At 39.4% G+C, this 22,851-nt stretch overlaps 1 protein-coding gene across 2 annotated transcripts in view; it reads left to right on the forward strand.

Moving 5' to 3' along the window:
- Positions 1-192: 192 nt before the first annotated feature.
- Positions 193-22,851, forward strand: part of Lin52 (lin-52 DREAM MuvB core complex component) — an 81,953-nt gene continuing 59,294 nt past the window's right edge. Inside the window, exons 1-6 of one of the 2 annotated variants that reach the window (XM_051196330.1) lie at positions 193-375; positions 4,005-4,079; positions 5,789-5,826; positions 8,422-8,488; positions 10,389-10,472; positions 10,570-10,590. In XM_051196330.1, coding sequence (XP_051052287.1) covers positions 345-375; positions 4,005-4,079; positions 5,789-5,826; positions 8,422-8,488; positions 10,389-10,472; positions 10,570-10,590 — 316 coding nt within the window. In that variant the 5' untranslated portion in view covers positions 193-344. The remainder of the gene's footprint in view (positions 376-4,004; positions 4,080-5,788; positions 5,827-8,421; positions 8,489-10,388; positions 10,473-10,569; positions 10,591-22,851) is intronic. The other variant, XM_051196331.1, reaches the window with a different exon arrangement.

Raw genomic sequence — 22,851 nt, forward strand, 5'->3', positions numbered from 1 at the left:
GACCGGGAGACGCCCCCACCCCGACTTGGTCCTGCATATTAAGCACCAAGCGGAGATCGGGAAGACGCCCCCTAACCGGGAGCTCCGATTGGCTACAGGTAGGCAGCCTCGAGGTCTCGCCCCCTGGCTCAGGAAAGTAAATAAGGCCCTTGGAGAATTTTGCCTACGTCCCACCTTCCCTACCGCGCCGCGGGCGGGGCTGCTTTCTGGGGTGGGACTAGGCAAATGTTACCCTATGGGGTGGGGTAACTAGATCCGGTCGCGAGTTGAGGATAGGTTATTCCTGTAGGGGCGTGGCTTGTGGGTCCTCGCTTTCCCGCCGACGGTTGGCCACGTCACGTGACATGGGCTGGAAGATGGCGTCTCCCACGGACGGTAAGAGCCGGCTTGGAGATTGTTGCCCTGTAGTCTCTCTATTTGCTTCTCTGGGAACTTCCAATGTCTTCACGCTTACACTTCTCTCTTGGGCTCCTCTCCTTTCGCTCCCACTTCTTTCCTTTGGCGTATGTCGGGTTTTCAGCTAGCAGGGTTTTCACAGCGTCTCCGGAGGTGCCAAGTACCAGGTCTCCCCACTGTGTACTAGCTGGGTGAAGGAGGCCACCAAACAGACCCTTTCCCGGGTAAAGGACAGAGGTCGTCCTGGCCCATCGGGGATGTCGAGGGCCCAGAGAGCGTTTGAGGGGAAAGGGAGCTTTCTTTTCGGATCAGCTCATTGGAGTGTTCTCATCTCAGTAGAGCTAGAATGAGCTAGGTAGGGTTCATCCCTAGTTCGAGCCGGGAGAGAAACACGCTGTCTCCTTCTCAGTTTTGGTCCGTTGCCCTGGCAGCAGGAAAAGCAAGGACCTGATTTCCTGGCTCTGAGTCCTGAGGGAAATGAAAGTTAGGCTTGTTGATATAGTTCGTAGCGTCTACTTTATGTGTTGTTTCCTTAGGCTGAGAGTAGGAACAATTCTACTTATATGTCATTTAAGATGCAAGCCCTCTCAGGTGCCAATTAGGCATTTTCGCTATACCTGTATGCGTTTGCTCCAGGTTCTTTTTCAGTATTTGGAATTGCCGGTCAGTCATTATTAAGTATCTCAGTAGAGTCATTGTCAGCATGGTTATTTTGTTAACTTTGCCCGGGCGGCCACACCCAATTATAAGTTCCAAGCCTGTCCTATTTCAGAGTTTAATCCTAGGTTTTATCATAATGTCTGCAAAGCATTTGGCCTTAAGTTAACGTTTGTCAAAATGAAACTAGCCTTGGTGTGTGACCTCTAATCCTAGCTACTTGGGAGATAGAATCAGGGAGATTGCTGCTTCAGGCTTGTCTAGGCTACAGAGGGAATTGTGGGCAAAGTATGTCTCAAAAAGGGGGCTTTTTTGGTTGGTTTGTTTGTTTGTTTTTCTAGACAAAGTTTCTCTCTGTAACCCTGGCTGTCCTGAAACTCATTCTGTAGAGCAGGCTGGCCTGGAACTCAGCCCCCGCCCTCCGGATTGCTGTGATTAAAGGCATGCATCACCATGCAGTGAATCTGACCTCCATGGGCATCAGGCATGCATATGGTGCATATAACAACAGCAATACAGGTCAATAAATCTAAAAATAAAAAGTGAGTATATAGAGCTTTGCCTATCATGAACAAAGACCTAGGTTCAGTCTCCAGCACAAATCTAAACTAGTAAAAAAAAATAAATCATTAAAAGGGCTTTTGCTTTTAAAGAATTGTGGTTCATGATGTTGCAATGTCTCAAAATGGAGAGGACTGGGAAAGTGCAGTTTTGAACATAGTGGGTTTAGGGGATTTTCCCTACATGTAAATAGAGACACCAAGTAGCCTCTTGGACATGTTATTCTAAAGTTCAGGAGAAAGGGTGAGACTGGAAATATGAATAGTTATTGGTATATAATAGTGAAAGTTGTAGAGAGTGAAGCTGGCATAAGGTGAGGTCTGAGTGGAGCCTGAAGAAGGAATAATTAAAAGAAGAACCAATATGGTTGTTTCATAGGAACATAGAAGCATCACATGCTATCTAGAGGTCACAGAAGAAATGCCTGGGAGGGTTTAGCGTGGAGAACCTTGCTAACAGTAGTTTAATGCATGCACAGACAGAATCACAGTTTTTATAGGTTAAGGAGAGAGAGAGAGTAAGGTCTGGGGAGGTGGCACAGTAGGTAAGTATGCTTGCTCTGTGTGATGAGGACCTGTGTTTGAATGTCAGGCACTCACTTTAAAGCCAGGTATGGTTGCATATGTGCCTGTAATCCCAGCAAACAGAAACAGGTGGATCCTGCGAGCTTGCTGGTTAGCCAGTCTAGCTAGCTTCTGGTTTTGTGAGAGACATTGTCTCAAGACAGTAAATCTGAGAGCAAAAGAAAGACATTCAGCATCCGTCCTGGTCTCCATAGTCAGACACCTACACCTGCATTCATTACACCCATACAGCATACCACACACACACACAAGTGTGAGGTGCAGAAATAAGAACAGGATACTCAGGAAGGAGGTGGTGAGTTTAAGGGGAGAGTTTGCATGTTTATAATGTTTATGTGTGTGTCTGCACTCAAACATACATATGGATACCGGTGCATGTGTGTGTGCATACATGTGGAGACCGGTTAACCTTAGGTGTAGTTTCTCAAAAGCCATCCACCTTGTTGAAGTAAGGTCTCTCATTGGCCTGAAAATAGTAGGCTAATGGCTAGCCAGCAAGGTCCAAGAATCCCTCGGTGCTGGGATCTCTAACACTGTGTTACCTCATGTAAGTTCTGGAGAGCAGACTCAGGCCCTCATGCTTGCTCAATAAGTAGTTTACTGACTGAGATCTCTCAGCCTTTCCCCTCCTTTTTCTTTTTCTTTTCCTTTTTCAAGGGAGGGAAATTCTGAGCTAATGAGATGGCTCATCAGGTAAAAGAACTTGTCACCAAGACTGCTAACCTGAGTTTGAGCCTGGAGCCCACACGGTGAAGAAGGGAACCAACCTCTTCAGTTGCTATGACACTAGCACGAACCCAATCCATAAGTATTATTTTATTTTTTTAAAATAAATGCTCTTTTTTTTTTTTGGCTTTTTGAGACATGGTTTTTCTGTAGCTTTGGAGCCTGACTTGGAACTCATTCTGTAGACCAGACTGGTCTCAAACTCACAGAGATCCTCCTGCCTCTGCCTTACCAGTGCTGGGATTAAAGGTGTGCACCGTCACTGCCTGACAATAAATGTTCTTTTCAAAAGTCAAAAAATGGACTTGCTTGTTCAGTATGAGGGACCGATGGTACAAGAAGTTTGTTTGAGGTGCAGAAGACAATGGTCTTCAGTCCTAGTAGAGATTGCCTTTCATGAGAGAGGGATGCTTAGCTGATTAACTGGAGGAAAGTTGAAGAGTAGAATGAGACATAGGTAGATTTGCTGACACTTTTTTTTTTTTTGGAGGCGGGGAGGTTTGAGACAGGGTTTCATGGCTTTGGAGCCTGTCCTAGAACTTGCTTTGTAGACCAGGCTGGCCTTGAACTCACAGAGATCCACTTGCCTCCGACTCTTGAATGCTGGGACTAAAGGCGTGTGCACCACCAACGCCCTGCTGACAAATCTTTTTCACTGTATTGCCTGGGCTGGCCTGGAGCTCAGTGCCCCTGCCTTAGTCTCCCACATGTTGGGATTATAGATGTGGATCACCATGTCCAGCCAATACTCATTTTTCTAAGCAGTCTTTAATTTTCTTTTTTTAGTTTTATGTGTATGAGTATTTTACTTGCTGTATGTCTCTGTTTTTGCTCTACAAGAGCAGTCAGTACTCTTAACCACTGGGCCTTCTCTCCAGCACTAACTTTCTTAAATATTCTTATTTGGTACAGTGGAAGACTGAGTTTTGATGAAAGAGAGTCAAATTTATTTGTATTATACCATGCCCCAGTAACATCAGTAATTCAGAGTTGAGTGTTTCAGTTTCTGTTTTTTGATATTGAAATCTAATGAAATATAAATGAATGTGTTTCTTATCTCATCTTGGTATTTGTTCCTAGGGACAGATTTGGAAGCATCTTTGTTAAGTTTTGAGAAACTTGACCGTGCCTCGCCAGATCTTTGGCCTGAGCAATGTAAGTTTTTACTTTTCTCATATGGGATCAGGGCAGGGAGTCAGTGCTCCCATAGGAGAATTTTGAAGTGTTATCATGTATCTCTGATGATTAAAGTTTTTATTTCACTTCAGGGAGAAGAGATTGATGTGCATTAAAAAGAGAGACTTATCTTGAGACAAGTGATAAGGAGCTTTTAAATGATAATAGTTTTAAAACTATATCTGTAATTTTGATAATTTTGAGATTAACAAAGCTTTTCCTCATCTCCTTTAATCACTCTTATTAAGTTAAATACTATTAGTAATTTTGTACAAATCAATTTGGAGTTTTTAATGCTAATACAGATAAGCACACGCATACACACACACACACACACACACACACACACACACACACACACACACAATAATGAAGTCGTATGTTTAGAACCTTCAGCTTAATTTAGATAAATTAGTAATTTGATGTATCTTTCCATGTTGCTCTTATTTTAGGGCTACTTTATTCTTTTAAATATATTATAATGGATAGGTATATCCTAGTTTCTATATTTACATTCTGTTTGGGAACCTGTCATTTGGCTTTTATTTCATAGGCAGCGTATTAATGATTATCCTTGCATCTATGTCCTGTATGTAGAAGAGAATGACTTCCCATTTTCTCACTAGCCAATATTGGATGTTCCTGGTCATTGTTATGTTTAGTTTGCATTTCTTTTTTCCTTTTTTTTTTAGTTAAATGACATTCACTTATTTATTGGGCTTGGGGAGACCCATGTGCCGTGATGTGCATGTGAAAGTCAGATGACAACTTGTAAGAGTCAGCTTTATCCTTTTACCATGTACTTAGGATTCCATAATTCATGTTGTTGGACTTGGTGGCAAGTGCCTTTCCCTACTGAGCCATCTCCCCAGCCCTGCTTTGTATTTCTTAGTATAATTGAACATTATTTCACTTTTTGTAATTTGTGCTTTTGATTTTTTTTTTTTTTTTTTTGGAGGCAGGGTTTCTTTGTGAAACAGTCATAGCTCTTCTGGAACTCTCTGTAGACCAGTCTGGCCTCAAACTTACAGAGATCTACCTGCTTCTGCCTTCTGAGCTGGGACTAAAGGCATGCGCCACCACCATCTAGCTTTTGCTTTTTGATGTGATACTATCTATGAGACATTTGAATAAATAATTAATAGAAAGACAACTGAAAAGAAAATTTACTTTGGCTTATTTTTATTATTTATTCATTTGTAGTCCTGGGGATCGAACCCAGGGTCTTGTGCTTGTTAGACAAGCACTCTACCATTGTCTAAATCTCATCCCTGAAAAGGAAATTTAAACTTTTTGACAAGAGATAAGTTCATAAATCCTGGTTATTCAAAGCATATGACATTGGTTTCTCAGAGAATCTTTTCCTGCCCCATTGTCTGATTTAGAGGTCTATTTTCTGTCTTCCTATAGCACCTAATATCAAATGCTAAAGCAGTGTCAGCAATTTCTGACATGTCTTCTATGTTGTAAGCTCCTTGAAGGCGACAGAGTTTCTCCATGTAGCCCTGACTGTCCTGGAATGTATTCTGTAGACCAGGCTGGCCTCACACTCACAAAGATCCACCTGCCTTTGCCTCCTGAGTGCTAAGATTAAGGTGTGTGCCATGAGAACCACCCCCTCTGTGCCTGAACACACAAATATTTCTTGCATGAATAACATTTTTTGTTGTTGTTTTCCTTTTTTCTAGTACCAGGTGTTGCTGAATTTGCAGCTTCTTTCAAAAGTGTAAGTAATAGCTTAAGTCTGTAGAAGTTTATTCAAAGTTTGCCCTTGGGTAAAAAGATCAAATCTTTATTTTCAAGAATAGTGCCATAGACTTTTAATCATTTTTTGACTGTAGACCTTTAAACTTGTATATATTACTATAGTTAACTGTTGATAAACCTTCCTCTATTCAAATGCTGTGTTTTGATATTCTGACCCTTGTCTATTAGCCTCTTCTTGCCTGGAATACTTGATATAACATTGTATTCTGTTTACCCCAACTGTATATGATTTCTCCTATCATCATGTGGATTCTGGGCTTTGAATTCAGGACATCAGGGTAAACAGCAAGTTCGCTTACCTTCAGAGCTGTTATTCTAGCCCAAGGTTATGTTTCTTAACCTTTGTCTGCATGGCAGAATTGTCAGTGTAGCATACAGCTGCAAAGCTTTTAAAAGTTTTTGTTTTAATTACTTAGTTCGGTTCTTTCTAGTAGTTTTTCTTAATGGTTCTTGATATGCTGGATCAGTACATGGGGGAATGTCCAGGATTTGGTTTATGCAAAGGTTGAAGGGGAAGATGATCTCACTGTGTACCTGTCTTAGTCACTGTTCTATTGCTATGATGTGACATTGTGACCAAGGCAACTTTAAAAAGAAAGTATTTACTTGGCTTGCTTATACTTTCAGAGATCATGATGGTAGGAGCTCTGCAACAGGCAGTCAGGCATGGTGCTGGAGCAGTAGCTAAGAACTTACATCTTATCCACAAGCAGCAGGCAGAGAGCAAGAGAGACAGGTGTGGGCTTTTGAAACTTGAGCCAACCCCTAATAACACACCTCCTCCAACAAGACCATACTCCTAAACCTTCTCAAACAGTTCCACCAACTAGGGACTAAGTATTCAAATGTATGCTCTTATAAGGGCTATTCTCATCAAACCACCACGTAGCCCAAGCTGACCTTAAACTTACCATCTTTTTGCCTTAGCCTTTGCTCAAATTGCAATTGTATCTCACCTATACATACATTAACATTTATTATTTTTTAGTTATCTGGGTGATTCTTATATGCAACTAGACTTAAAAATGAGCTTTCATAATTTCAAATTTACTTATAAGATATTTTTTTTTAAAGATTTATTTATTATGTATACACTGTTCTGCCTGCATGTCAGAAGAGGGCACCAGGTCTCATTAGAGATGGTTGTGAGCCATCATGTGGTTGCGGGGAATAGAACTCAGGACCTGTGGAAGATTAGTCAGTGCTCTTAACCTCTGAACCATCTCTCCAGATCCTTTATAAGATAATTTAAATGCTGAAAAATTTCAAAACTACAATACAGTTATGAAATCTGGACTGTTGAGGTATCTCAGCAGGTAAACACATTTGCTATCAAGCCTGACAATCCCTGGGACCTACATGGTTGAAGGAGAGTACTAACTCCCCATAAGTTGTCCTCTAACCTCCACATACCTGCTTATGGCATATGCATGCTCTGCTCTCCCCACCCCCAGTCATAACAAATAAATAAGCAGGAAAAAATTAATAATGATATTTAGCCAGGCAGTCATGGCTTATACCTTTAATCCCAGCACACAGGAGGCCGAGGCAGGTGGATTTCTGTGAATTTGAGGCCAGCCTGGTCTACAGAGTCCCAGGCCAGCCAAGGGCTGTACAGAGAAACTATGCCTTGAAAAACAAAAACAAAACAAAAAACCAAAAGGAAACAAAAATGAATGGTGAAATCTCAAGTGATGACCATTTATTCCCCACCTGAATTGAGGGTTTTGTCATTTCTGATTTTTCTTTCTGTCAGAGACTGTTACTGATCATTGTTTTAAGCATTCAATTGGAGTCTTTGATAAGAATGGAATTTTAAATAATATCATTGCTGAACTAACTGGTGGCTTGAATTAGTAATAGTAGCTACATCAAGATTCAGCCAACACTACCCGAGACCAACTTTAAAATTGAGCAGCAGAATTTTTTTTAATTTAAAAAATTTTATTTTTCATTTTACAACCCAGTTCCTCCTCCCTCTTCCTCTCACTTCCCCCTCATCCATTCCTCATGGGGGTGAGGCTTCCTTGGGGAGTCAGCAAAGGCTGACATGCCAAGTTGAGGCAGGACCAAGACCCCCCACACACACACCCCTTGCATCAAGGTTGAGCATAGGGAATGGGTTCTAAAAATTCAGTTTATGTAACTGGGATAGGTCATGGTGCCTAAAATGACCTTTTGCTTTTGAATTAAGAGCTAAGCCTAAATAACCTGATTTTTAAATTTTAGTGATTTATGTATTTTATGTCCATGGGTATTTTGTCTGAATGTATGTCTTTGTACCATGTATGTGCCTGGTGCCTGAGAAGGCCAGAAGGAGGCATCACATCTCATGTAACTGAGGATACAGATGGTTGAGGGTGCTGGGAATCATACCTGGGTCCTCTGGAAAAACAATCAGTGCTCTTGCTTGCTGAGCCATCTCTCCATCCAGAAAGCCTGAATTTTTGAGATTGTAATTTGCCAGGATTTTCAGACAACCTGAAGGCTGTGTGACAAACTGCATTCTCATAAGAAGGATGTACCTGAATGGATATATTCTTATTTCTGACAGCCCATCACTAGCTCTCCACCCAAATGGATGGCTGAAATAGAACGCGATGACATCGATATGTTGAAAGGTATGTGATACTGGTATCTACTACCTTTGTTTTGGGGTTTGGTTTGGTCTTTTGAAACAGGGTTTGTCTGTATAGCCCTGGCTGTCCTAGAACTCACTTTCTAGACCAGACTGATCTCAAACTCAGAGATCTGCCCTCCTGCCTTTGCCTCCTGAGCTGGGATTAAAGGCGTGTGCCACCACTGCTTGACTTGTTTTTGTTTTTAATGGTGTCCATTCCCATTTGTCTCAGCCTCCTAAGTATTTGGGAGTACGGACAACCCCCAGACCTTGCTTGTCTTCTAACTTGTACTGTCACAGACACATCCTCCCACAAACCACTCTGCAGTTTTTCTGTCACTCCTTCCTTACAAGGTTCTTTCATATTGATTCTTTTTAATATGAACTCAATTTTGTATAATGCTTGCAGTAGACAAAAAACCTTACATAATTTTTTCACTGAGTTATGAAGGCCCTGTTAAGTGCAATAATAATAACTAAGGTTTAGAGATAAATGAGTAGTGTTTATAAATTTATAAAAATTAAATTCTGCTCTCTTAAAGTTTAGTCTTCACTGCACTAGGACTGTCTTATTTATAAGATGTAAAGGTATATATTGTCCTTTGCACTATAAAATGACAACCCCCTAGTGCAGGGGTTCTCAGCCTGTGGGTTGTGCCCCCTTGGGGGTCTAACTACCTCTTCTCAGGGTCCCACATCAAATATCCTGCCTGTCAGACATTTATACTATGATTCGTAACAGTAGCAAAATTATAGTCATGAAGTAGCAATGAAATCATTTTATGGTTGGGGTCACCACAACATGAGGAACTGTATTAAAGGGTCACAGCATTGGGAAGGTTGAGAATCCTGCCATAGTGGATTAAGACTAATCTTTTATTTCTTTCTGTCCTTTCAATTTCTTCCATCAAGATTTCTATGAGCAGTGAATACTGTTGTTTGATGAATGATTTGGAGTTCAATGAGAATGGAAGTTTAAATTAAAAAAACATGAATTTTATGATTTTGCCTTTTAAAAAAATCATCCTTACAATGTTCAGATTCATGATGGTTACAAGAGATAGACTGAAATTAAGGTAAAAATCAGAGATTCTTGAGCTATTTAAGCAGCTGAACTAGTCAAGAGAGTTGCGTATGTTCCATTCAGCTAAGACTGCAGGATAATAAATGGAAGGCCAGAATCCTTATGTGATTTCAGAAGTAATTGACCGTCTGCATGTTTAAATGCTGATTCCCTCCCCTACCCATGGAAAAAGTATCTCAAAGGCATCTCAAATTCATTGTTCTGATATTAAGGCTTCCTATTTTAATGGTGTGTTCATTTTGTATGATAGGCAGAAATGAATGCTATAAACAGAACCTTGCAATAAAAGCCTTGGGCAAGTGAGATGATTCAGCTGTAAAGGCACATGCCACCAAGCCTGACACCCTGAGTTTGCTCTCTAGAACCCACATGCTAGAAGGAAAGAATCGATCAAATTGTCCTTTGATAGCCATGCAGTAATGTATACAATACACATTAAATAATTTTTTAAAAAAATGTACAGTAAATATTTTAAAGCCCACTTAATTTGTTAAGTATAATGCTGAGATATTTTTGCAGTGGTAGAAAACTTCGCTGTTTTTGCTGCAGAATATATAAAATTGGAGGAAGAGAAATAGAGGGTCTGTCTTGTATTTTTTTATTCAGTAAGGAACTTAAGCTTGAAATCTTCCTTATACTCACTTTGTTCTGGTGATCAAATCCAGGACTTCTTGCATGCTAGACTGGTGTCCTCTAACATTCATCCATAACCCCAGCCCAGCTAGAAATCTTTTATTGCTACAACTATCAACCCAAGTCAGTTGCTACTGGAGACCAGTGGAAAGAAGTGATACTGAAATAAAGTCTTCTGTTTCAGAACTGGGGAGCCTCACCACAGCTAATTTGATGGAGAAGGTACGAGGCCTCCAGAACCTGGCCTATCAGCTGGGACTGGATGAGTGTGAGTACCCAGTTAATTTTATACAAGGTTGCATGTTGTATATTTCACAAAGAGTTCTATTTATAACTCATGAAAATATACTTTTCCTTTTACCAAGGCAAAGACAAGCCATCTGGAGGTAGGAACTCGGTGTAACTTTGTGCTTTTTATCACAGAATATGCTAATTTATTGATTGGACCTAAAAGGTAAAAAATTCTTTGTGCAATACACATCTTTTGGAACCTTTTTATTTTAAGTGCTAGGACATCAACTAAAACTAGCTCAAGCTAAAGAGAGACTTTGTTAGTTTGCATTCATTTATTAAAAATCCTGGGCTAGAAATAGCTTTGAGGTTATCTAGATCTGTGGCCATAATGATGTAATTGGTGGCAGTTTTATTCGTGCTCATGCCATTAGTCCTAGAATCTTTGCTGCTGCCAATAGTTTTTTCTCAGCACTAAGGAAGGTGAGCAAAAAGATACCCAGTTTGTCTTTTTGAATATCATGATTCCCAAAGGGAGGAAGAGTCTTTCTGGGAGAGACTTTAGCTGCTCTGTACCATTGCATAGACTTGCATGGCAGAAGTCAGAGGACAGCTTGGGAGAGCTGATTCTCTTTGCATTATGTGGATTCTGAGGAACTGAATTCAGGTCATTAGATTTGGTAGTGTGTTCCCTTACTCACTGAGCCATCTTTACTGCCAAATATTTGTATTTCTAAGAACATTGGGATTGGGGTTAGTTGCAGTCAACTGATTCAGTCATCTTAATCATTGAACTGAAGCTTAACAACAAAAACTGTTTGCCAGTGTGGGTAGGATGTACACAGTAGAGATGTAGATTATGTTATACTTCATAATTAGCCTATTTCAACTTCTGGAATAGTATTTTGTAACTTATTGCCCTCTTCCTTGGCCATAGTGAATTTATTTGAGATAAGAAAATACTATAAGTTAGAAATTGAAATGATATATTGGTATGTATTGGATTTCTTGGATACAATTTCTTTGTTTTAGTGTGTATAGTATATTTGCATAAAAACATCTTTTTTTGTCCTCTTAGATTATTCATCTACTCTAAGGGTTGTCTTTCACTTGACACCTTAATCTGGTGTTTCGATGTCTTGGTATTTTTTTCCTGCATTAATTGAAAGGATGACATGGGTGAAAAATAAGCAGCAGGAACTGATGAATCCCAGAGGACCAGTGATACTGTTTTCATGCAAATATCTGCCTTGATAAAGATGATGAGATGAAAAAAAGTGCAGAAAATATTTAGCCTCAAAACTTGATTGTCATTTCACAGTAGTGCTAAATGTTCGTATAGGAATAACAAGAACCTGCTAGGACTGGTGGTAACTAGAATGTATCTTTTGGAAGGTGAGCCTTCTGTTACCCTTTGATTTGTTACATGGTTGTATGTCAGATAACCCTTTTGGTGTACAGATTTTAGAATATAATAACTTTTTTTAATGGATTTGTTTCATTTTTAAGGTGCTTTTTACCATTCTTGGAAATTTGTTGTTTGTTTTAGCTGTTGGGTTAAATGTAACTTTTCCAGATAAAAAGTCAGTTTTTGAGACTAATTTCGTAGTCTGCAGATCAACTGACATAATAGCAAGTCTGCAGTGTGTAAACATTTGCCCATGGAATGAACAAATGGTCAATTATTGATGCCCCTAGATGGAATGACAAACTAACACTATGTCTAATGAAGCTCATTGACTTAAAAGTGAAAGGGTAAAGCTTCTGAAAATTGCTCTAGTTTTAAGTACTTAGCGTTTTAGTGATGGGAAGTAATGTTTGAAGATCTCATGATGTTTTCTTCTCATATAGCAGTAGATAATTATAAAGTACATATAACAGGAACTGTGTTAATTGTTTGGCTGTATGTGTTTGACCCCTGCCTCATTACCATTATGATATAGGTGGGATGCTGACTTAGCCCTGTGAATTGCAACAGTAGGGTGTTGCCTTTATTCCTGAAGCCCATTTAATTGTAGTAAATCCTTCTGGTTCTCTGCAGTTTTTACCCTTTTCTGATTTTATTTTTCTTGGTTCTGAAGGTGACAAGTTTTTCAGTAGTCATGTAAGCGACCTACGTACTTATCATCACTAACTTGGAAATAACTGAAAATAGGTTGTCAAACTTTGAAAAACTGGGAATCCTCTTGTTGCAGCAAGAGCTAAACCTTGGGACTCTGATGGATGTGGTTTTTTATTGTAACAGCTTTATTGAATTGTTGTTTGTATTCCTGTCATTCTATTTATACTGAAAATTCAGCCCGCATCATGGTCAAGTCTGGGCCCAAAACCCTGGGCCCTTTTGCCCTACTCCATTTCTTCTCAAGCTCCCAGGGGCTCAGCCGCCATTAATCTGTTTGATGTCAGCATAGATTTGCCTAGTTTGGAATCATGTAGTCTATAGTCTCTGGAACTGAAGTCTCATTTTATTTTTCTCTTTTTCTCTCTCTTTTTCATTGTCTCTTATTCAAAATGCTGGGTATCAGACCCAGAGCCTGCACACTGCTAGATCCATCCAACCTCAGGAGTTATACAGTGTTCAGCTGTGTTACAGAATATGTCAATGCTCCCTTTTGTATGGTCAAATAATGTTCCTTTGGGTAGGTATATCACATTGTATTTATTACCAGTTGAGAGGCTTGATGGACAATGCTGCTATGACAAGTCATGTGTAAATGAATTTTCATTTTCCTGTGTTTATAACTGGGGCTGTATGGTAGCACTGTACCTGACTTTCTTGGTTTTGGGAGACAGGGTCTTTCTGTGTAGCCCTGGTGGTCCTGGAACTCACTCTGTAGACCAAGCTGCACTTGATTCCACAGAGATCTTATATTGGTATAAGTTTTAGTGGTTGTACCAAAGAAAAACCAATGCTTCCAAACTCTTCTATTAGGACTCTCTAGGCATATGCTTTTGAAAAGTAGATATTTGATTGAGAAATTATTCTCAATCTACATTTTTTGCTTGTGGGATAGGATGTTGCTGTATAGCCCAGGCTGGCTTTGAACTCACGATGATCTTCACACTTGGATTTCCCAAGTGTTGGAATTTATAGGCGTAGACTATCACATCTAGCTCTAAATAAATCTAAAGGAGGGTTACCTCCATTGAGTTCTAATTTTAGTCTGTGACTATACTCTAGGTGTCCTTTGTGGCCTGGTATCAAGGTTCTTTGTCTGGTTTTTCTAAGAAGGCATGTTCAGAAACCTCTGTGTCTGTATTAAATTAGTAGTCCTTGATGAAGGAAAAAAAAAATCATCTCACATATGACCTCTAGATGGCAGCATAAGTCTTACAGTACTTCTAATTCTGGCATACTGCTTGAACTGGGTTTCTGATTTTGGTAAAAACTATTTTTACCAGACTATTTGCCTAATTATCTCTTTCCCTCCCTCTCTTCTTTCCTCTTTTTCCCCCTTCCCCTACCTCCCTCCGCTCCCCTCTCCTCCCCTTCCCTGCTTCCCTCCTTTCTTGCCTGCCTCCCTCTCTCCCTTTCTGAGACAGGCTCTCTGTATGTGGCTGCTCTGGAACTCATTATGTAGACCACACTGGCCTCAAACTCGACAGCACTGCCTCTGCCGCCTCAGTGCAGGGATTAAAGTCTGTGCCTCCACAGCTTGCCTTTCAGCTCCCCCCACTCCTTTGTTTTTGTTTTTCCTCTTCTTTTGCAGTTTTCGATACAAGGTTTCTCTGTAGCTTTGGAGCTTGTCCTGGAACTAGCTCTGTAGACCAGGCTGGCCTCAAACTCACAGATATCCTTCTGCCTCTGCCTCCCGAGTGCTGGGACTAAGGCATGCACCACCAACGCCCGGCTCCACTGAAGGTTTTTTAATAGGTCACATACTTATACGAGGAATCTCACATGTGAGATGATTTCTTTCGTTCATCAAGGACTACTAATTTAATACAGACACAGAGGTTTCTGAACATGCTTTATTAGAAAAACCAGATAAAGAACCTTGATACCAGGCCACAAAGGACACCTAGAGTATAATCACAGACTAAAATTAGAACTCAACAGAGCTAACCCTCCTTTAGATTTATTTAGATGGAGTGAATTTTGAGAGACCAGAGGCAGGAAGTTAAGGGGGTGTCAATAAGAATGGAGGAGAATGCACTCAAAGATTGTATGGTCTGGAATGGGCAAATGCCTGGGTGCGTGTTAGGATATCAGGTGAAACTAGAAATTATCATGCTAGGGTTTTTGTTTGTTTTGTTTGAGGCAGTCTGTGTCGCCCAGGCTGACCTCAAACTCGCTGTGTAGTCAAGGGTGATCTTGAGCTTTGTCCTCCTGCCTCCACATCTTAAGAAGCGGGGTCACAGATGTGCACCACCATGCCCAGTTAGCTTATGTGGAGCTGGAGATTGCACTCAAGGCCTTGTGCATGCTAGGCAAATACTGTGCCAGATGAGCCATGTCCCCAGTCCCCCATACTGTTGATGATACGGAAGTCAGAAAGGGAAACAAAATACTTGATTAACAACAACAAAAGCCATCCGATTCTTTGCTATGTCTTTTTGTAGGCAAAACACCGTTTATTTTTAGTTTTAGAAATAAGTAAAAGTCTTACCAAGTATGAATATAGTAAGTCCTTTATTATATGATAGATAATTCTTTGCTAACTAATAAAGGTTTTGGAAATTTAAATTTGAAGAGGCAGTAACTGGCACAAAAAAATAAGCTTTTGCTGTATAGCTTCTTTAGATTATGTGTTAAGATCATTTTATGAACAAAGACCACCATTTTGCATGTAGCTGGGGAATATGTGGCTCTCATCTTCCAGAAGGGCTCTTCTCTCTTCCTAACACCGAGAATTAGAAGGTTTTCATTGTTAGTTTGGTAAGCAAAAAGCAATTATGAAAGTGAATTTCATTTCATATATATTGATCATATCTATTGTTAAGGCTTCAGAATGAAGAAAATATAAGTTTAGATCTGAACATGATAGTGCACATCTCTAAAACTCAAAAGTTGGGAGCAGGGAGATGAGGAGTTCAAAGGCAGGCTTTGCTGTCTGTCGAGTTTCAGGTCAGCCTGGGCCATCTATATGTGACCCTGTCTTGGGGAAAAAGACAAATTGTTATAATCTAAAAATATAAATTCAGGAAACCTGATTCAAAAGCACTGTAAAACTATGGCTATTTGCTTTTTTCAAATACCAATGAAAACTTTTTTTGTTTCATACGTTACCATAACATCCTGTTTAGATAATAATACAGTATAAAAATCTAGAATCCCCACTTTGAAAGGATCAAGGTTATTTCTCATAATTAGAAATTGTCAATTTAGCTTTTAAGTATTCTGTTTAAAAATGTATTATGATAATGGGAAATAAAACATGCTGGTATTTCTCATTTTTCTCTTGGCTAACAAATTAGGATACATAAATCCTTAAATTACCTTTAAGGCTTATAAGCATTTATATCTTTTGTCCATTAGTCAAGTTATTTCATAAACCCAACATTGTCTCTGAAATGGTTTTACTCATAAAGAGGATTTTGTGATAAAATGGTTCTAGTATTTTACTCTCTTGTGATTTGGGGAGGAGGGACAGGATAGAGAGGAGAGCAGACAGGCCATAAATCAATTAGGATAAAATTGCTTTCAAAGTATCATTTTATATAATTCTACAAAATATATGCTGGATAAGAAGATGTATATTTAGAGGAACTAATGTGTGTGTGATTTACCTCTGTGATAGAGTATAAGCCCTGGATTCAGTTTCCAGTGCTGTATTCACAGAAACACCAAATAGGTCCATGGAAACTAGAGGGATAACCTAGTAAACTGTTACATACCCTTAAGATAATGCAGGCATTAAAAATAACGTTAAAGCTTAGAGAACATCCAATGACAGAAAAATACTCACTCACATGTAGGGACAATACTAAACATAAAAAACAGAATATTGGTCAGTGAGGTGGAAGAGACCCAGCTTCCGCAGGGGGTCCTCTGACCTCCACTGCACCTAGTGTGTGTGTGTGTGTGTGTGTGTGTGTGTGTGTGTGTGTGTGTGTAAAACTTTAGACAGGGCCTTCTTATGTATCCCTAAGTGCCTGGAACTCCCTGTGTAGATCGTGAGCTGGCCTTGAACTCACAGAGATTCTCCTGCTTTTGTCCCAAGTGCTGAGATTAAAAGTGTGTGATAGCACACCTTGACCAATAAATAAAAATATTTTTTAAAAAGAAGATCATAAAGTCAGCAGTTTTATTTTTAGTTTTGAGAGTAGGAACATAGTTAAATATCAGGAAGGAAATAAAAATATATTTAAATTATATTACAAGTGATTTTATATTATATAGGAGAAATACTATTAAAAATGAAGGAAAATCAAATTCCATTTTAGAAATAATTGGAGTTATTTAAAAGATGCATCTACTGTTTTCCTGAGAGGTTTTTAACTCTTTGATAGAATGTTTCTAAGTAAGAGTCATTCTGTCAATTAAAAACAGCTGGCCAGCTTTCACAAAGACTAGTGAGATTAGAAAGTACATGAGACTTTTTTCCCCCAACTTTGGCATGTCCTTGCAGAAGTAAAGATTTGGGAAAGAAGTGCTAAGCTGTTATTCAAGGGCAAAATGTGATTTGGTTGGCATCTTTTGTGCCAGCCATGGTGGCCCACTCTTGTCTTTCTAGCATTCGGGAGATTAAAGGAGAGAGATCATGAGTTGCATAGCAGACTAATTACATAGCAGGACAGCAGCTCAATAATAACCTAAAGGGCTGGAGAGATGGCTCGGCAGCTAAGAGCACCTGCTGCTCTTGTACGGTTCCTAGCACTCACATGGCAGCTCACCTGTAGCATGAATTCCAGAGACTCTGATGCCCTCTTGGCACCAGTTATACGCATGCAAACAATTTTAGACATAAAAGTACATTTTTAAAAAACTCAATGAAGCATCTTTTATTAAGGAAACATTGGCCAGTTTTGTCAAGCATTATTTCAGGGTATCTTGCCTGAATTTGGAAAATTAAACACGGTGTTAACTATACAGTGGAAGCAAAGTGCCACTTAGAATGGTTGGCAGTCTCCAGTGAAACTGCAGCCACTTGTTTGAGAGATAAAACAGGTAAGATTTTTCAGATTTTTTTTTTTTTTCCCCAGTAGGGTTCATAGAATTTGAGTCCTTCCTAGGCTTTGAATTTAGGAATGACTGTGTACATGGGGAAATAAATAAGCACATTCTGTTTTTGCTTTTTTTTTTTTTTTGGTATAGATTCAGTTATTGGTCTCTCGAGATTTCTCAACTTAACATTTTTCCTGTTTTACATTAAAGATCAGTCCCTTTGTTTTATGTACTGGTTTGTGTTGAAAATATAATCTGGGAAGAAATAAGAAATGACATTGCATGGGAATTTATAAATGAACACAAAGGGCTTTGCTTTGAGTACTAGAGAAATAGTGACTTTGATATAATATAAATGAAAAGTGTCTCCAACCATTAAATCTAATTTAATAGTTTGTTAAAGGGTACTTTCGTGTAAATACAGAAATGCCTTGATTAGGGAAATAAAACATTTGGTTGACTGTTGTAAGAAGTTAAATTTAAGACCAGGTGTTTGGGTAGATGGCATTCAAGGGACAGTTGACCATAACAAGTCTGTTTTGGATATGGAATGAAAAAACAGAGTTAAGATGATATTTCTGACATAAAAATATTCTAGTATTCCCCCCCCCTTTTTTTTTTTTTTTTTTTTTTTTTTTTTTTTGTTCTTTAATAAAGTTTTAGAGCTGGAGAAATAGCTCAGTCAGTAAAGTTCTTGCAGGCAAGAATGAGGACCAGAGTTCCATTCTCAGAAATCACATTTTACAAAAGCCAGTGCTGAGGAGGTAAAAACAGGGGGATCCCTGGACTCACTGGTTAGTCAGCCCATCCTACTTGACAGATCCAGGCTAGTAAAGACCCTGTCTCAAAAACAAGGTTGACAGCTCTTGGGTAATGACACCTAAGGTTGGCCTCTGGCCTCCACAGGAATTTTAGAGGAGTGAAGTCAAGGCTCAGTTGATAGTGTGCTTGGCAAACACGCTTGAGGCCCTAGGTTTGACCCCCAACTCCGCATAAAACTGGACACAATGACACACAACTGTATTCTCAGCAGTTGGGAAGTAGAGGCAGGAGGGTCTGGAGTTCAAGATTATTCTTGCCCATATAGTGAGATTGAGGCCAGCCTAGGCTCTGAAAAACAAATTGAATAGAATGTATATAAACAGAAACAAACATTGCAGTGTATATCCCGATTTTTATAATATAAACAACCTCATGTAACTGTTGCTCAGAACAGATTGAAGATACGGGACTTTCACAACATACAAAGCCGTCTTCTTGCCCATCCCAGTATTTTGTTTATTCCTTCCCCAAAGCTAAGCAGTGCTTTTGACCCATACAATCTTAGAAGAATTTTGATTGATTAATTTTGGACTTTATGATGGAATCACAAATGATGTCCTTCTTATATATCTGGCTTCTTAAACAGTGTATTTTGTTTTAAGGCATGGTCTCTCTATGTAGCCCTGGCTATCCTGGAACTCCCTGTGTAGACCGAGCTGGCCTCAAACCACATCAGTGACACTTTGCAATGAACACTTGCAAATAGAGGTACATAGATAAGAGGGTTTACCATGTGACTTACTCCATTGCACTACAGTTTCCATAATGAGATCCCCCCCATTTTCTTTTGTTTTGATTTTTTAAAAAAATTTATGGGGGTGGTGTGCTGTAAGGACTGAGGGCGGATACACAGGAACACAGATTCATGATGTGAAAGACACAGAATAAATAAAAAGAAAGTTAAAAAAGAGAAATGCATCTTGGGACTAGAGAGATGTCTCAGCAGTAACGAGCACTTGCTGCTCTTGCACAGGACCCAGGTTCAGTTCCTAGTATGCACGTTGGAGGCTCACCACTGCCTGTAATTTCAAGTTTGGTGCATCTGATACCATCTGACCTCTTGAGGGCATCTGCATGTATGTGGCCTACATACAGTCAAACACATAGACACATATACAACAAATAAATAAGTAAATGGGGCTGGAGAGATGGCTTAGTTGTAAAGAGTACTCACTGCTCTTGTAGAGGGCCTGGGTACAGTTCCCAGCACCCACCTTCCAGCTCATAACTGTCTATAACTCCAGTTCCAGGGGATTCAGTATCCCCTTTTGACTTCCTCAGGCACCAAGCATGCATGCACTACACATATACATATGTGATGGCAAACATTTACACACATTTTAAAAGCTTTTCAAAATTAAATAAATAGAGGTACTTCTGATAAAACTAAGGTTAATGAGGGAGGTGACAGCTTAAATATGATATAAGGGAAGGAACAGTCACTTGGAAATAAGTGTCAACCAGGTGAAGTACAGTTCTAACAGCTTCATTATGAGCTGGACATGGTGGCATATACGTTTAATCCCAGCACTCAGAAGACAGAGACAGGCAGATCTCTGAATTCAAACCCATCCTGGGTTTGAGATTCTTTCTCCAAAAAAAAAAAAAAAAGGAAAGAAAGAAAGGAAAGGAAAGAAAAGAAAAGAAAAAGATACAGCAATAAAATCCAAACCATACTTAGTATTTTATAGTAGTAAATTTGTAAATAGCAGAATATGAGGGGTTGATAATAGAGATAGAATTTGAGAATAAGAGATGGGGTCTAGAAGTCTGGATGGTGGAATGCAAAGTCTTGGTGACTGGTTGTATGAATTGGGGTTGGAGAGTTCTGGAAAGAATGAAAAAAACTCTTAGGTATTGTAATTGGAACAGGTACTTATAATCACAGTACTTGGGAATTGGATGGAGAATCACGTTAAGGGTCATCCTTGGCTACTTAGTAAGTTCAAGGCCAGCCTGGGCTATGTGAGAGATTTCTGTTTCAAGAAAAAGGACTTATGTGTTTAAAGTTTGAGTGAGCAAATATTAGGAAAGAACAATCTCTGACAAGTTTGGGGTAGTTTAGTTATAAGTGTTATGTACAGGGTATCTAGGAGAAAATAGAGTGTGGATATGGAACCCAGGAAACAAATATAGATGTCATCAACTCATGGATTCTAAATAAAGCCACATGTGAGGAGACTCCCCCCCCACCCCCAGGAGGCATGTATGTAGCACATTCAAATGAATCCTAGTGTGGTAAGCCCAAATTTGGCTAAGTAGAATGGTTAAGAGAAGGTCAGGAAAGTGGGTGATATGGTTCAGTGGGTAAAGGTGCTTGCTGCACAAGCCTGTTGACCCGAATTCAGTCCATGGAATGAGTAAATCGACTCAACAGAGTCATCCTCTGACTTTCACACATGTGCTGTGGCACTACTCTCACATACATCATGTGCAAACATCCACACTAATACTAACTATGAACATTATTATTTCAAATATTTTAAAGAGGAAGGCAGGAGAGAAACTAGAGTAACTTAATGCCATTGCAATAGCCAAGATGTAAACTAGGATACTATTAATAGGTGTGGGGAGAGGCAATTAATTTGAGAAAGTTGTAGGACAAAGGAAGTCTTGATGGATTTGCTATGAGAGATGAGGGAGAAAGATGTCGAGCATGGCTTCTGTGTTTTGAGCATGTTAGCTAGTGGTATGTACAAACAATGGTGTTATCAGGGACTAGAGTCATCTTCTTGCCAGAGATAAATTTTTAATAACAAAATATAGGAAGAATGTGTTCATAATATTGGACATTAGGCAACAAAGGACAGTGTCCCTTTGATTGTTGCAGTTTACTGCTCTGAGAGTTTCCAGTCAGTAGTGTCTGGAGAAGGACTTCAGGCAGAGTCAGCTGGTCTCCCTGTCAGCTGACTTTAGGGCAGCTGAGGAGCTAGAGTTCAGGGACAGAAAGCCAGACAGATGAGACCCCGTGTGTGTGGAGGCCATCGAGGACTGCTCTGCACATTCATGTGAGGAAGGCACATGAAGTGAAGAAAGCATGTGGAAAGGCTTCAGCAGCCAGGAGAGTCCAGTTCTGCCGACTTCCTTCCTCAGTGAGGCAAAAGGGACTTAGATGATTTCTGGTCTTAGAGGTAATGGAATGAGCTAGTGCTGTTCTATATTCTTCTTTAATCCTAATTCTCTTGTTCTAACTGTCTATAATTTTCTATCTCTAATTCTTTAGTTCAAATTCTGTAATTTTAAATTTTGGTTTCAACTCTCTGTTTTAATTCCTTGTCCCAACCCCCTTTGCTTCTTTATTCACCTAGTTTGAATACATTTTTTTTTTTTTTTTTAAACAGGAGGCTTAAAGCAAATAAAAAAATACAAGAGTTACATCTCATTGGTCAAAAGCACAGTCCCCTGAGTGAGCGGTAAGGGCAGAGTCCTTTACCATGGCAGTGCAAAGTTTCAGGTTTCTGGAGTAAGACTGCAGCCAGTGTGTGGCTGGTGAGATGAGCTTCCAGGCATAGGTCTTATCAGCCAGGCTTGGCAAGTGAAGAATTGTCAGGATTTTTTTTTTTTTTTTTAGGCTTCTTTGTGTTTATAACCTTGGTCAGACACCTGTGATATTGACCTTGTGCATAACTGTAAAGTTTTTAACTTAAGATCCGTTTACAGAATTCTTCAGTCTAGTTTAAACTTGCTCTGAGGTAAAAATAAGCTAATTGAAGTTTGCTTTGGACTGAGGAGAAATTGTTTTATTCTTGCATTGGTCTGAGTAAAAAGAACAAAGCACGCTTTAAGTGTCTTATAGCCTTGTGGAACAATAGATCTAGTTTGAAGCATATCCTGGTATATTTTCTATGTATCAGAATTATACAGATTAAAATGAGAAGTCATCTTCTGACCATCCACAGATGTATGTGTGCCCAGTAGATGGACTATCTTCATGACATTAAACATACAAACAGTGGGAATACACACAAATTTTTTTTTTTAAGGAAGAAATGAAGTGGCACATGAGAGAAATTACAGATACAGGCAACCATTTTCAGAGTCAGTGGTCCTATAAGCCTTGCGAGATTATTAGTATCGATACCTGAATTACCAGTTGCTATATGCAGTATAACTTCCATGGCCCCCTGCAGAAAGGGAGGAGGGTAGGGAAGAGTACCTGACACCCTAGGATCAGTGTTAGTGGCCACTTAAACCTGCCAGACTGGAAAGATGGCAGGGTTCAGAGGATATTGTAGAGGAGAGGAGAGAGAGAGTGTGTGTAATAGAAAATATAAAAAACAAAAATTACCTAAAATGAAGCCATATTAAAATAGTCACAATTAACATTTTGGTAAACATCTTGCCAAGTCTTCTTAACATATCTTCTAAGTGATATCATATTGAAAGACATATATGTGTGTGCACACATGCTCATACATGTTGTTATGCAGATATATAATTTTTACATGTCTACATCTATACTATTCCTATTCTCCAACATGTTTTT

This window comes from Phodopus roborovskii, unplaced genomic scaffold (assembly GCF_943737965.1).
Source record: "Phodopus roborovskii unplaced genomic scaffold, PHOROB, whole genome shotgun sequence".
NCBI lineage: Eukaryota > Metazoa > Chordata > Mammalia > Rodentia > Cricetidae > Phodopus > Phodopus roborovskii.